At 41.4% G+C, this 15,301-nt stretch overlaps 1 protein-coding gene across 2 annotated transcripts in view; it reads left to right on the forward strand.

Annotated features, from left to right (window-relative positions):
- Positions 1-15,301, forward strand: part of gria4b (glutamate receptor, ionotropic, AMPA 4b) — a 118,911-nt gene that overhangs the window by 94,674 nt on the left and 8,936 nt on the right. For both annotated transcript variants that reach the window (XM_040150636.1, XM_040150638.1), the window contains exons 12-13: positions 10,553-10,751; positions 12,541-12,788. In XM_040150636.1, the coding sequence (XP_040006570.1) occupies positions 10,553-10,751; positions 12,541-12,788 (447 nt within the window). The remainder of the gene's footprint in view (positions 1-10,552; positions 10,752-12,540; positions 12,789-15,301) is intronic.

Here is a 15,301-nt window from a genome sequence, read left to right on the forward strand (position 1 = left end):
GGGTGAATAAGCATATTTCCAACAAGCTGAACTATTCCTTTAAACTACAACTAACAAAACTAAAAACTGTTTTCTTAGTGTCTGAAATGTTAACACTCTGGCAATATAAGGTTTTCATCTGCCACTGATGATACAGTGTACCTCATATTACCAATTGCAGCCTATTTGTCTTATTTAAGTAAGTTACTGCACGTTCTGCTGCACTGGTCATTTGCATGGGGACCATTATATAAGGGCATTAAGTAACAGGTACAGGGACTGTTTTGTGTTGTCAGCCTACTGTCTCATGGGTTGCACTACAGTGTCTGCTGCTATGTGTATATGTGGTGTGTTTGTGTAAGAGGGAGAGAGAGAGTGTGTTTCTGCTAGTATTGATTTTTTTTTTTTTTTTTTTTTGTCTCTCTCTCTCTCTTCCCAAGCCATCTTGTTATTCACACTCTGACTCGCATACACTGTGTTGTCTGCTTGTAAGGCAATTGGGTTTTCTCGGTGTCTGTCAACTTCAGCAGTTTTGGCTTTGCACTTGTACGCCTCGTGTCTGTGTATTTGAGCTCCAGTTACATTAGCAACCATGGCTTTGTGAATCCGCTGTCTGCTCCAGAGTATATAAAAACCTGTGTGATTCATTAAGAACACAGTGTCAAGGTGTTGTCTTTCAACGTGTCTGTGACTTCTCTTCCCTTTTTCCAAATTACGAGACCCTAACCAAGTATCCCTTGGGCTTCCGACCAGCAGACGGGTGCCCTGTAAGCTTGGCGTACTTTGGTGGAAGGGGGGAGAATTGGGGCTTGCACAGTTTGTTGTGTGGCTATGTTCCTTTACAGCCTTTAACAGCTGGTCGTCTGTCTTTTTGCAACCAAAGATCAGGCTACCTGTTCATCATCACACAGTGACATTCTCTCCGCTGACATCTACTGTTATGGTGAAACCTATGGACTGGTAAAGCCTGTAATTCTTAATGGCGTCTCATTGTCTGTGAAGTCTCTTTTAGCTGTTTGAATGGCTTTGTCAAGCTTTAGGTTCCAGCAGATTGATTGTTTGGGTTTATTTTAAGATACTGCTAAGATGGCTCCTATAGTTATTTTAAGTCTTTCACATAATGCTTCTCTTATCTGCTTTAAGCCCTTATGGATCTTATAATGTAATAGAGTTGGTAAGATTTTAGACGATGAAAGGAGGACCAAACCAGCCTGTATCTTTCAGCCTCCCCCACACCAGAGGAGAACAGAGAAAGACACAAGATGGAGGATCCCGAGGTACATTAGAGCGTCTTCGAAATTATAGCCCGGGCTCACGTAAGCAACCTATAGAGGAGACTATAGTGGCCCTTTGACTGGGATTAAGCTCACTCATTTAAGGTGCACATTTATTTTGTTCACATGTGTGCAGACCACCCCACACCCACCACCATAACCATCTCTGCCTGTGTACTACAGATAAGGACTTTAGAGCCGCACAACAACGTCGGCATCAGAATGAAAAGTCTACATTTCAACCCTCTCTGTCTCTGGCTGAGGTTCCCACTGCATTCCACCTGTCACTGCTAATCCCATGGGCCTCTCCCAATCCATCAGCACAGAGCTCCGGAGCTCAGGAGTGCTTCCACTCCAGTTTAGCCTGACAGGGCAACATGCAAATCCCTTCACACACGGGAGATTAGACAGCATGGAGGGAGTGACAAGGGCAGAGGTGAATGGGACGAATTTGGCGCAAGAGCCGCAGTACTTGCTCATGGGTTGGAGTTGGGAGAGGCTGGAAACTGGAAACTCTTTTTGCATACAACAACGTCTCCGAAACTTTTGATATTCTACAAGTTCATCCACCACAAATGGATTACATAAGAACTCCATGAGCTGTAAAAATAATTTCCAGCGTTTTTCACTTGAAACGGTTTAGGAGAGCCTTATAGGATCAAGTTTAGGTAAGGTTAGGTTTAGGTTTCATTCAGAAGATGGTTTGTTTTGGTGGCTTCGGTCACATCTGTGGTGACTGGCGGTCCCATCGTTTAAGTTTTCATTAAGGGTATCCCAGAGCTCCATTCAAAATAACACAAGTAGTATGGGAGATACTGGGCCTCATGGAAAAAAATTTCATATTCTTATCCTAAAAATCTTTTTTTTCTGTGAGTTTTCAAATCAGACTCACCAAACCATCTTAACTGCAAAAACTTTTGATCAATTGCTTATTTGTACCTGATTAATGCCACCTGTTCACAAGGAGGTTTATGTTCGTAAGGTTTGATCATTAGCATAATCAGCACCACCAAATTGCCCTATAAGGCTGCTTGTTAATATCCTTTTGTGGGCAAGTGTCCTAACAAAATTATCAGCCAAGAGTAGAGTAAAAAACAGGCACATTTGTGCAGCTAACACAAGCGAGGTTAAACCATAAACAGGAGGGCTTTGAGCATTTTATTGAAAGATAATCCAGATGTAGAACAAGAATAGCCAGAGGCTTGTAATTTTAGGAAAGAAAAAAAAAAAAAAACGCCTCTACAGCAACTTAGCCATCAGCTAATAAAGTTATGGTGGTAGAAAACGAATATTCACGGGGCAAAACACACCTACAGACATGGATTATCTGATAAATCAAACATCAGCAAAGATAGCTGGATTCCTTACTAAATAAACCCTTACAGTCTGGTTTTTCACAAAGTTCCTGAAAACTTACACTGCATTTGAGGCAACGTTAGCCTGATTAGTAACTGAGATTGCGTTTCATAGTGTTTATGTTAGCCAATTTCTCTTGGAGGGTGGTTATTCTTTTTTTTTTGCCCTAACTAATTAGTAGCAAGTGATGCGAAGAGCAGGTAGCTTAATGCTTTTCACAAGGATAGATAAATTGTGTTGGATTAAGAGCCCGTTCTTGATGCCGCCAGTGCTGAATGGTTGATTTTTTTCCTCAAATGAGCGGAAGAGCTGTTAATTTGCAGAACACCAGACCAATTTCAAATCATTACAGATGAGACTTAAACTTGCAATAGCTGATTTTTTTTCCCCCTTTTATATTGATATGGCCAACTTATTAGCAAACATTAGCGTAATTTACACATCCAGCAGTTACAGAGTATCTTCATCATTAATTTCAAGTCATGTTTGGACTGTTGAATTTAAGTCCAATATTCACTCACTTGTAGCTCCGTTTTTGGTCTCTACCATCTACTCAGGGAAATATCAGGTTCTTTAGCTAGGTTTTAGAGCTTTTTAGCTGAAAAACGACACCCAGAGAGCGGTGAGAGTGAACCAGAACTGTAGAGTTGCGGACTGGACTGTAAAGCAATGAGCTGTGGCTCAATTTAAAGCTCGGTAAGGCCAAGGAGTGCTGCAGATTCAGGTGATAATTCTCTGTTGGTTCATCACTACAAGCGTCCTCTTTCACATTGTCATTTGACACATTTTTACGTTAAAAATATTGGTTATAGCCTCTTTAATACTATGTGAGAACAAGACAATCCATAAGCCATTGCTAGTGGCTAGTGGGCTAAAGTAAAATTACGTATGTGTCCGTCCCACTTCCTGATCTCCCTAAATTTACTTTCCACTATATTAGTTCAATGTACTATTTCTACTTATGTCTCCTCCATGTGAGCCTGTCCTCTTAGAGAAATGTAATTCTGACACTTTTCATGTAAACCTCTTTTTTCTTTTTTACTGACTTCATGACACAGCTCCGACAGGAAAGGCAGAGGTTGAAATAGCACAGAACGTCCTCCTCTCCTTCTCTCTCTCTCTTTCGTAATAAGGGTTAATACCCCCTTTTGCTCCCTCAAGGCAGCCCATAATAATTAATTCAGTGATTAATATCCCGGTCTCCAATGGTAATGTCTCCGTGGAAACAGGAGAAGAGGGGAGCTTAAATGAAACGGTGACATGATAGTCTTTTTAATTGACTACAAATCCCAGATGAATAGAACTTAAGTTATTCGGTTATTTTCTCCTGTGACTGCAGGATGTCACATCACAGGTCAGAAAACATCAATATGAATATAACAAAAACAGTCTGCCATTCCATGCGGGTGTAATTGATCATGGCTGTACAAGGTGTTTTCAGTCACTTCCGTCTCGTTGAGTCAGATGGATTATCTTTGTCTCTTCCGCTGAGTCATAGTTGCCACATCTCTGGCGAGCTAATGAGAATGCCGTGATTGGTTTGATTAGTCCTGATTAGCTCAGAGCGTGTGCATACTGATGGCAAATTTCCTGATGGCTGGAGATTAGGCCTAACTTTTAATTTCAGTTGTGAATTTAGGCCGACAAAAGCTGCGTTTGAAAAAGGAGAAATGACTTTCAAGTGGTCTATCTGCAAGATTCACATTATTCTATTAATTCAATGCCAATTAGCTTTGTTATCCAGCTGACACACTGCTGTTCTGCCGCATCGCTTATTGCATATGTCAGCAGCGTTTGTCCTTCCTCACACTCGGGTTGATTTGTCGCACTATTCTTGCAAATTATGGGGACTGCTAGAGGCTCTGACTGCGTCTATGTACGGTAGTGGTGTATCCCTTCAAAGTCGAGTGCCAAGCTAATGTTTCCTGCTTTGATATTGTGGTAGCAAGCGCCGACGACGTACCTTTCATCAAAAACATCTCCAGTTGCCACTGATACATTTATTTGTGTAGCCTTTATGAAAACATTTCAGAGCAGTGGTTTAAACTGTCCTGCTTGCGATCTCTTAATACTTAGAGTGCCTGTACAGGTTTTGGTGAGCAGTTTAACTAAAGACTGATTTTTTCCTCAAAGATGGTTTCGTTTTTAGAGGCCGGAAGGGCCAGTGTTTCACAGGAAGAAAAAAAAAAAAAAACTAAAGAAAAGTCTCGCAAATAAACATAATTTTTCTGTAGCAGAATTTAATTTTTCTCATTTCCTATTCTGTCAGCCGTTTATAAAACCCTTACATTCATCTCTTGACCCATTGTGATGGTCCCAACACCAGATTTCTGTTCGTTTTGAACTGCTGAAAGTTTAGTTCGTGAAAAATTTTCGCATTACATAAGATAAACAATAGCACACAGTCCTTGTGTCGTGACTCCTAATGGCCATATGGACTGTGCAACTCATTATGTGCTGCAAATAAAAAAAATTATGTTCAGCCATGATGTGTTTTTTGGCTTTCCATCTGCACATCTGTTGAGTTTCTCTGATTGCTCAGCTCTGTAGGAAATTAGTGGACTGGATAAATTAAAAGTGACAAATTGAACGTGTGGAAAATTTTAATGCAAAACTACATATCCACTTTTTGATAGGACCAAAAAGCAACTCTCAAATAGTGGTCTCGGACTTTTATTTATTTCAACTACAGAAGGAACAAGGTCTTTTATTCGAAACAACCTTATTTTAGAGACATACCTTTATTCCTATTTCCCCTTTTTTAAGCACATTTGCCTCTCGTCACATGTTTTGATCACTGCTGAGCCAATGAAAATTAATCTTAACATTTCGTGCACAGATATTTCACATTAAAAGCTCTCCAGCGGCTCAAGGAATACAATCCCCCATTTTCTGGTAGGCTTTTAATTTGAAAGATCGGCGAGGATTGTTGTTTTACTGTCAGTAGCTTAACAGCGATTGAAAGAAACAAAAGAAGCAATGTGGAAAGAAAACAGTATTTCTGTCAAAAAGAGCAGCAGAGTAGTGGGTATGGTGTGAATATGTGGTTGTCCTGATGCAATAAGTCCTTTGTAACTGAACACTACACTGAAGTTACCATGTGAGCTAGCCACCCCAGCCATTGATTTTTTTCCTTTCCTTTAATAGCGACCATTCCTTTTCTGCTTTTATGTGAGAATTTTCAGTCAAACGTGGATTTTAAATCTCGTATCAGGGCTGCATCTGATGTGAGGAGGGAGGCTGAGGACAGGACATGGAAACAGAGGTAGAGAAAGGGATCTGGAGTGACAGTTTGTCTGCTATGAATGAGTCAAATAGTGTGGTTGCCCCAGGTATCAACCTGGGGACAGACTAGCACCTCCTCATTTATTTAGGCTCTGCTCAAGGTCAGAGCTGTCCACCCCCTCTCACTTCATCACCTCCTCCGCTTCACGTTGCTGCACTTTCTTCTTCTGCCACCATTTCTTTTCTCTCTGTCCCACAAACATTCCTCAAATCCTGTGGAGAACCAAGACACACATCGCCTCTGACAGCAGAGCTTTTTATTTCGTTTTTTTCTTTTCACATCAAAGGAAATGAAAGAGGGAAGCGGGGAATGTGAGCTGTGCGCTCCAAAGTTTGTTACCTCTCAAATCACAGTGCGTCAGATGGTTTGCCGACCGGTCAATGATACTAACGTGAAACCTATTATTTTTAATCCCGAGATGAAATTTGCTCTGCTTTCATCTTGCTTTTTGTCCTTGAAATTTCATTTTAGCTCCCGAAGCTTACTTTTCCTTGAAATGCCCTTTTTCTGGCTTCAGATTTAGAAAATAAACATTATTCCACACTGTGGGACAGTATCTCATACATACAGTACATGAACTGTAATATTCCATTTGCTCCTCGTTCCAACAGTTCTTTGAAGCTTGAGCATATGACGTATACACTGTCTAAAATTTTCAGACTGGGTGGAAATACTCGAGATGTCTTGTGCATCATTTTCACACATTTCCCCATAATTCAGCCCGTCCTGTTTGGTGTATTTGTAAACTCTAAGATTTGGACTAAGAAATAAAGTTCAGTGGGATAAATCGACACATGGCTAAATAATATGAGTTGTTGGTTGGGCTATGTGGAAAAGGTCACTGATTTTTGAGCTAAATTAATAGATTAAAGTGATAAACTACACATTGAGATTTCAGTACGGCTGACACTCCTGATGTAAAGGAAGTTTCCAGTTCTCGGTTCTTTTCAGTTCTTTTAAATGTGGAGCTTAATTGCGTTAATTGCTGCAGATCGGAAATGCCACCCAGCCAACATGCACACCAAACCAGCCATATTACATCTCTACTGTCCCATTTTATAAATACAAATTCATTTAACCAGTAGGGGATGGTGCTGACTAATTGCTGTATAATTGCTGAAATTATTCTTTGTTTCTTTTCTTCCACGTTTAGTATTCTTTATACCCCGAGGCTTGCTGGACTGCTGCGAAGAATCCCTTTCCCCAACACTGGAGCCAATTTCTGTTTTGTTTCCACTTTATTTCCTCTAATACTTTCCCTGTCTTGTTTTTCTTGTTTCCTCTACTTTTGGGAAAACTAAGCTCATACATCATTACAGTCAAGTTCTCCCCAACGTTTTTTTTACAACTAACATGCAGTGAAACATTTTTTGATTTATTTTTTTTTATAGCAGAGTTTTATATTGTGCAACACTTTGATAAGTACATACAGCATATTACTAAAAATGTAAATTAATCAACAGTCTTCATAACGATCAGAGCCAAAAACATTTACCGACCTTACCCTCTCCTTGACTAACAACCTGTGCTTCTATTTAGTTGCCGTATACTTGAACGCTACTGGATATACATACTGTATACTGCCTCATATGAAGTCAGTGCATGATACTGCAAAGTGTGGTAAAAAGGATGCACCATTAGCAACCAAAGAGAGATGGTAACTGTCTGTTTCTCCAGACCCTTCGGTGCCTGCTGGTTTCGGGTTCAGTGTGCGGCAGTGTGTAATTGAAAATTTGTTTGATAATACTGCATGGACCACTAAAGTACAAAATAAGCCAAAATGATTGGGGCCTCAAAGGATAATTCTCTATTTCTTATTGTCAACAAATTCTTTTAAACAAACAATGAACTGGTCTTGATATCAAGTATTGTTTGTGTATCCAAAGCCTGATAGGGCGTCTTCCTCTGTGCCGAAGAGCTCTATTTTCTCCAAAAACGATTAAAGATACATCAATGAGCCTCGTGCGCACTGTAGTTTATTTAGAGTCAATTCCGCATACACCGTCCTGTTGCTGTAAATAGTCACTAGAGCACTGTATTATTACATAACTCTGAGGCCCCATCTTGGGAGGGGCCCTGGATTAAAAGACTTCAAGATCTCAGTTTATAATGGACTTACACGGTGCCAGTTCCTAAATAAATCTGCGCTTAATCAAACTACGACAAACTTATTACTAGTCACGAACTAATACTAACACAAGGTGCAGACAGTGGGAGGTCAGTAGGTGCCTACAACTAATTTTTACCCGGGGGCCCTCTAGTGAGTTAATAAAGCCACTGGTTTTGGATTGTGAATATGTCAGAAAATTGAAAAACATTTTTAAATTTTTTTACAGGAGATTCTGTATATTTTTCTTCCTGGCCCTGCCATGAATTTTAACAAAACACAAGTACCATAAGCATCCAGTGTTGACGGAAAGAAACCTGACATATGAGATGTGCAGTTCATGGGGCCCAGAACCTTTTGAAATGAAACCGGAGATTTAATAAAAGAAGAAAACAAACAAAATAAACAAAAAGACAATAACTCTACAAAAACTGTTCAGTAGAAAACAATACAAGATATACCATAAAGATTTCCTGCAGACCAAGACGTGCAGGCTGAAGCTTCAGTTTATTGAATCTACCCTTCAAAAAGAGTCATCAGACAAAAATTTGACCCGTAAATTAATAAAATACTCTCAATTAATATTCTAAAATAAATCTTAAAAAGGTTACATCACACATTTGATGACGATGATCCATATTTACTATATAGAAGTCTAACGATCGACCCCGTGGTGAGTCTGCCCTTTACTGTTGTAATATATGTTGTGTAGAATCCATTTGCATTGTGTCTTACCATCATCAATTCAAGGTTAATAGAGAAAGAAAAACACACTGGAAGTACTAGTGCAGCCTAAAAATTACACAAACTCCCGGTGCTTAGCCCCCCCCCCCCTGTTTACTGCAGGCCCATCAAGACACAGCAGTGTGTCACAGTGGATCAAAGTCAGTGGTATCAGCCAGGAAACACACAGCTCACAGGGTTGGAAGGATGGCAAAGAGACACTCCTCGTCTCAACCCATTATTCCACTCCCACAATCCACTGCTGCTCACATAGAAAAAAGAATGAGAGAGAAAAGATGGAGACGGTCTGATAGAGAGATTGGGGGGATTTCGGCAGGTAGGAAAAGGAAATAAGCCGGGCAAGAAAAGAAAGAAGATAGGAGCCATCCATGCATCTTATCATGCACACCCTCCACCCTTTTAGTCATTATTTTATAGTTAAATTCTCTGTGCTCAAAAGCCACAAAAATACTCTCGATCGCCTCAAGGAAAGGGAAAATAGAGTGTAGGGAGAGAAAGAGAGGGAAATCATTTGTATTCAAATCCAGAGCTAATACGTCAAGTAAGTCTATTTCATGGGCAAAAGCTTGTGGTGTGTGTGTGGAGGAGACGTGCTGCTGCAGCCCTTTTCTACTGGAAGTTGTCTCAGCCGCCACAGACGCTTTCATCAGCACAGACCGAGAAAACAGAGGTTTCCTCAGCGATTCTTTGGTTGGACTGACGGTTCTGCCTACGAAATTGCGTTGGAACAACCCTGTGAAGCAGCCTAAACGTCTCCTCAAAATGTTCTGTTGGGGTGTTGGTAATCGAGGTTCTTTCCGGTGTTTGAGCTTTGGGCCATGGCATCGGGCTGCATCATATCGTTTACTGTATTTGGAGTCAGTTGAGAAAAAAGGATGCTGCCACCATTTTTTGTAAACCGTGTACATGCATGCACGTTACAGGACACTGAGAACAAAGCACTCCCTGTGTATTGGGAACAATGGAATATGACCGGATTGCAATAAGACACAGTGGAAACACCAGCCAGGAAAACACTGACTGTTGCAGATGCCTCTCTCCTCCCCTCCTCATCTCCCCATCTCTCTCTCTCTCTCTCCGTCTGACAAGGAGGCCTGAGGGTTTTGTATCCTCTGCTGTTTGATTTGCACCGAGGGGAGATCTTGTTTGTTCTCCTCAATGCAGCATTTATGGTTTAAGATTCTCCTCACGACCTTCCGCTGCTCCCGAGCAGCGAGCTATCTGTCTCCCCCGAGCGAACAAACAAGAAAAGAACAGTGCCCTCACTTCTCCGGCTGGGGGACCGGCAGCTCTTTTCATCCCACCAATAAAGAAAAAAAGGGGGGTCGGGAAGAAGGGACAGGGGTGGCGTACCTTTTCCTTAGCATAGCTGGTCAACATAAGCATGTGGGATTTTTTTTTTATGAGGCAATCCGCACTAATGAAGGGTAAATACAGCTCTGGTAGGTTTGAGTGTTGTCAGAGCTCCACCTTGTGGTGGCAAAGCAGCATTTTTTGGTTTCCACAGTGGTGGCTAGTCTCTCCATGCTTTACTCAGTCATATTCTATTATAACTGTCTGCTATCTCACTGTATTTTCCAACACTGACTGACTGTTTTCTTCTTTTTTTTTTTATCTCACACTCCTCTCCTCTTTTTCCTAATTTTACCTCTTACCCAACCCCAATGATCATCATCCTCTACCTTTTTGGCACTTTCCTTCCTTTACTTGTCCGTCCCCTACATTCCTGTCGGCCTTCTCTTCCCTCCAAACTGTCCCCCGCCGTCCCTCCTCTCCCTTCCACCTCCCTCCTTTCTCTCTCCCAAGATCCTTATCGGGACGAATCGTAGGAGGAGTGTGGTGGTTCTTTACTCTCATCATCATCTCGTCCTACACGGCGAACCTGGCTGCCTTCCTCACTGTAGAGAGGATGGTTTCCCCGATCGAGAGCGCAGAGGATCTGGCCAAGCAGACTGACATTGCCTACGGCACTTTGGACTCTGGCTCGACCAAAGAGTTCTTCAGGGTGAGTTTTTGTTAATGAGTTTAATGGTCTACTCTCAGACAGGTAGAGGCACCCATGCAGTACTTGCATTGTTTAAGCACAAGAGAAAATGTTTCTTTGCGGGAACATGAGGAAGCTTACCAGGTCTCCAAGGCAACCCTGTGTCCTAGAAATTATAATTATGTTGTCCTTTTACAACTGGCAGATACATTCATTAAAAACATTTCTTTCTTTGGATTAAAAAAAACATAATGAATGCGGCAGTATTTTTCTCCATAAACATATTTTGCTGTTGCATATTAATAGTACATAAACATAGTTTCTAGGGATTGTGCAAAGCCCACGGTGTGCATGGTGATGAAGTTATATTGAACTTCTCCTGAATATGTGTCGCAGGTAAAGATATACTCTACCCAAAACCTTTTTAGTATCAAACACTCTCCGCCTGCTAGGCCTATGCGCCCTGATCCAAAGACCGTCGGCGAGCTCCACTCTGTTACTGAGACTGGACTGGAGTGTTCGGCAGTTTCAACAACACCGACAGAGTGGGACGTCTTCTCTCTAGCTGATCATGTCACATCGGTTTCGGTTCTGGTATTCTTCCAGTTAAACTTTCAGTATTTTGGATCAAGCAGCAAAAAAAAGGTGTGTCAGTTTAAGTAGCCTAGACCTGTTGTTTCAATAAACCAAATGCTTATTTAATCAACCTTGCATATAATCTGCTGCTTTGTAAACACGAGTACCGGATCAGACTCGGCATTACCAGATATCTCTGCTAATCCATCTCCCTTTCTGACTGTGTCAGTCATCTGCGGCCATGCATATCATGTGTTGCATGTAGACATGCAATACCCAGCCAAAGGAGGGAAGCAGAGACATAGCATACCCATGTATTACATTAGCCGTGGGTCATAATGGTCAGTAATGGTTGAAATAAAGCAAAAATATAGCTTGGAGTCTTGGGTCCCAAATTTGGCAGTGGCGGTTGGGTTCCGGTCTCAGTTTTAGGTCAGTGCAGAACTCTACGCCCTGCAGGGTTGAACGATAGCCGTAAATTGTGCCCTTTATGAAGAACAGCAACTGTGGGCAGCTTGGATTCGTGTCAGTTACAGTATGTTCCAACAGAAAAACATCTCAAAGTTTCAAACCCCTCCAGCTGTATTTTACACAGCTCCATCCTTCATCTGTATACACAATATATATGTATACACAAATACTCATACAATAAGTTCTCTAGAATACAGTAGAAAACACTACTTCTTCCAAAGCTTCTCAGACGCCAACATCAAGGCACAGAAGCAGTGGTCACATTTTTCTGTTTGGAGAACACCGAACCTGCAAATGGAAAAAGGGGACGTGGATCCGCCTGCAGGAATGGCTTGAGAAGTTTCTATGAATATTTTTTCCCACCACGAAGACTTCTCACCATTTGAATCCAATGTAACCAGCCAACAGGGAATTCAAACTGACAAGCCTCCGTGCTTCTCTATGAAGCTACAAATTATTGGCAGCCACATTTCAAGCCTGTAGGGGGTGAGTGTTTCTTACTCAAAAGGTTTTTGGGTAGAGCATTTGGGTCTGTTCACCCTAATTGCAATTACATTGTCCAGTTTTCACCAGAACGTCTTTCTACACTCCTTGTCTCCTGCTGTTTAATGTACATCCTCTAATACGGGGGGGGATAAACGGGATGCCAACTTGTGAACTAACGCTTCATGTTCTTGTCTCTGGTGTTGTATGCGGAAGTGCTTTTCCCATCTCTCACACCTCATCTACCTTTGAACCTCCAACCCCCTTCAAAACCCCACAGCGGTCAAAGATCGCCGTCTACGAGAAGATGTGGGGATACATGAAGTCAGCCGAGCCCACGGTCTTCACCAAGACCACGGCTGAGGGTGTGGCGCGGGTCCGCAAGTCCAAAGGGAAATACGCCTTCCTCTTGGAGTCCACAATGAATGAGTACACAGAGCAGCGGAAGCCCTGCGACACAATGAAAGTGGGAGGCAACTTGGACTCCAAAGGCTACGGAGTAGCCACACCCAAGGGTTCACAGTTAAGGTGGGTGGAATAGTGTAACAATATGTTCTACGTGTTGTTATGGTATTCCACCTCCCCTGGTGTGCCGCCTTTTCTATCTCTATCTGTCTCCACTTACTGCTTGATGTGGGTGGGCGGGGCGTTTTACTTGTTTGTTATAGGGCAGAAGTAGTGGCTTTTTGACATCCGTTTTTGTTGCTTGCATGTGGGGGTCATTGTGATGATGCAGGGGTGGTTTTTATGTGATTTGTTTTTTCTTTACAGCTCTCCACACCAGGTAAATCTTTGTGCTTGTGCTTGCTGTTTGAGCAAAGATGTTGGAATGGCATGCTTGAGGTCTCTGGTAAACTTAATTCCTCTGGAAATGTGTTATTTAGAAAAAAGCCATTTAAGATAATCTGCATTTTTTACATACAAATTGAATTAGTTTGGGATATTCATTTAATGCTACTTCAACTTTCCTTCACAGTTTCACAGTTGACCGGTTCTTTCTTTTCAACTAAGTGACTGAAATAGTGTTTTGGGAGCCATTTGAATGCTTAGCCCTGGGTAACTCTGCCAGACTGTGTCACTGCCTCCCGCACATAGTGGAATTTACAGACCTGCCGGAGAATACAGTGTCATTACCGTGGGGAGTTGCGTTTTCAATCCGCACACTCATCGATCAGAGCCCGCTGGCAAGGTCTCACTGAAGGGAATAGATGAATTTACTAAAGGCAAAGATTCACACGTGTATTTGTTTCTGCAAACCAGTAGATAACAGCTCTATGATTGCTTAACTTTCATTTATTCCTGTAGAGGTATGAGAACGTTATTACACAATACATAGCAACCACGCTGTATAAATAGATAATACGAGAACATTTCTATCCCTGATCACATCTAATTAGAGAGTGCATTGGAAACAATAGCCAAACATTAAGGTTTTTTTTTTTTTTATCCTTTGTGATTAGGTACAAGGAAAGTAATTTGTTCCAAGATCAGCCAGCTCCTCACAACCAGTAAATCAAACCCTATTAGTTTTTTTTCTGTAAACTCATCTGCCCGTGCCTAAGCCTGAAGTCTCGCAGAGCAGCTACTGGTTTGTTTTACAGTCAAGCTGGTGCCAGTTTTCAGCCACTGCTTTGACCGGGAAGAGTCCCTGACAGATCCTGGTAGTCCCTTCCTCCAGGCCTCCATCTTGCTGTTGTGGGGATTATCATCTTCTGTCAGTCACTTGCCCGGATATCAGCGAGGAAACACACCAGCAACATCAGGAGCAGGCAACATTGTTGGTCAGGGCTGTTATTTCACATGGCTCCGAAAACATCATCAGCTTAAACTGAAATATCAGCTGTGTTGCTTTGTGTTTCTGATCCATCTCCATTAGTGACAGTTTTTTTTTTTTTTTCTTTTTTTTTTCATAATGATACAAATAAATTAAAAGGATCAAAATGCACGCTGAGGCAAATCTCTCTCTCACCCTCTCTCCACTATCGTCAGACATCACTACAGCAGCCTTCAAAAGAACCCATGAAATTATGATGCACACTTATTTTAAACAGCTTTTCACAGACATTTTATGCAAGTCAATCATGATTTTCCAGAACAGCTTAATGCTCAGAAATCCTGTGAGCTTTGAATTGGCTGACATACATTCACTATATACATGTGTAAAACAGGTCATTTGGAAGCATCTGTTTTTTAAAAGCGCTGGCTGATGTCGATATTTTGGGACTGACGGTGCTGATTGCCAAAATTTTGTGCCAGTATGTAATGTTTTAAACTGGAGACTTAATTAAGTATTGTTACCCATATTTCTTTTAATCCTTGATGGGTAGAAAAATACTTTGTTACGGTTTAATATCTACCGTTTTCGTCCACGTGTGGAATTTAATCACACTGAAGACGTATCGTCTTCCTATAACCAGTCATTTCCAACCTTTTTGGCTTGTGACTGTTGAAAGCGAAGCAATGTTTATTTGAATATTAGTCGAGGGTTGCATCTGTCTATGCGTTTCCAGCAGTTCAACCAAATACTGAGGTTCTCTAGTCTGGGTGATTGATTTGAATAGTTCTTTTAGGCCTATAGATGTAAAATTATACAGTATTTCACAACGTTTTTATCGTAACACATTAAAATATTGGCGCAGGATCACAAAATGTGTAAAATTTTACTTTTGACCAGAAGGTAGCGCTAGAGGTAAATGAAGGTGAGAACGAAAATCAGTAGGATTCATTGTCTTGAAACCACGAAAGTCTTTTCTAAATGTTGTCTAGATCCACAAGGTTGATATTTAACTGGTTAATTGAAAACTTTGACCTGCTGGTGGTGCTACATTTCAAATCAAACGGTCACCTAAGTCTTTAGGAATCGTCCCCTGAGGTCCGTTCATTTCAGCCCATGGCAATCCATTTAAAATGTGCTGACATTACCTTTTTATAAAGAGCCCCTCCTAGAAAAAAATCGGAAAAATGAACATAATTTGTGTTTCTTCTTCTTCTTTCCTGTCTTGGGTCCTCACTCCCAAGGTGGGAACCACTGCTTTAAACGT

The sequence above is a fragment of the Xiphias gladius genome, chromosome 17 (genome assembly GCF_016859285.1).
Source record: "Xiphias gladius isolate SHS-SW01 ecotype Sanya breed wild chromosome 17, ASM1685928v1, whole genome shotgun sequence".
In the NCBI taxonomy this organism is placed as follows: domain Eukaryota; kingdom Metazoa; phylum Chordata; class Actinopteri; order Istiophoriformes; family Xiphiidae; genus Xiphias; species Xiphias gladius.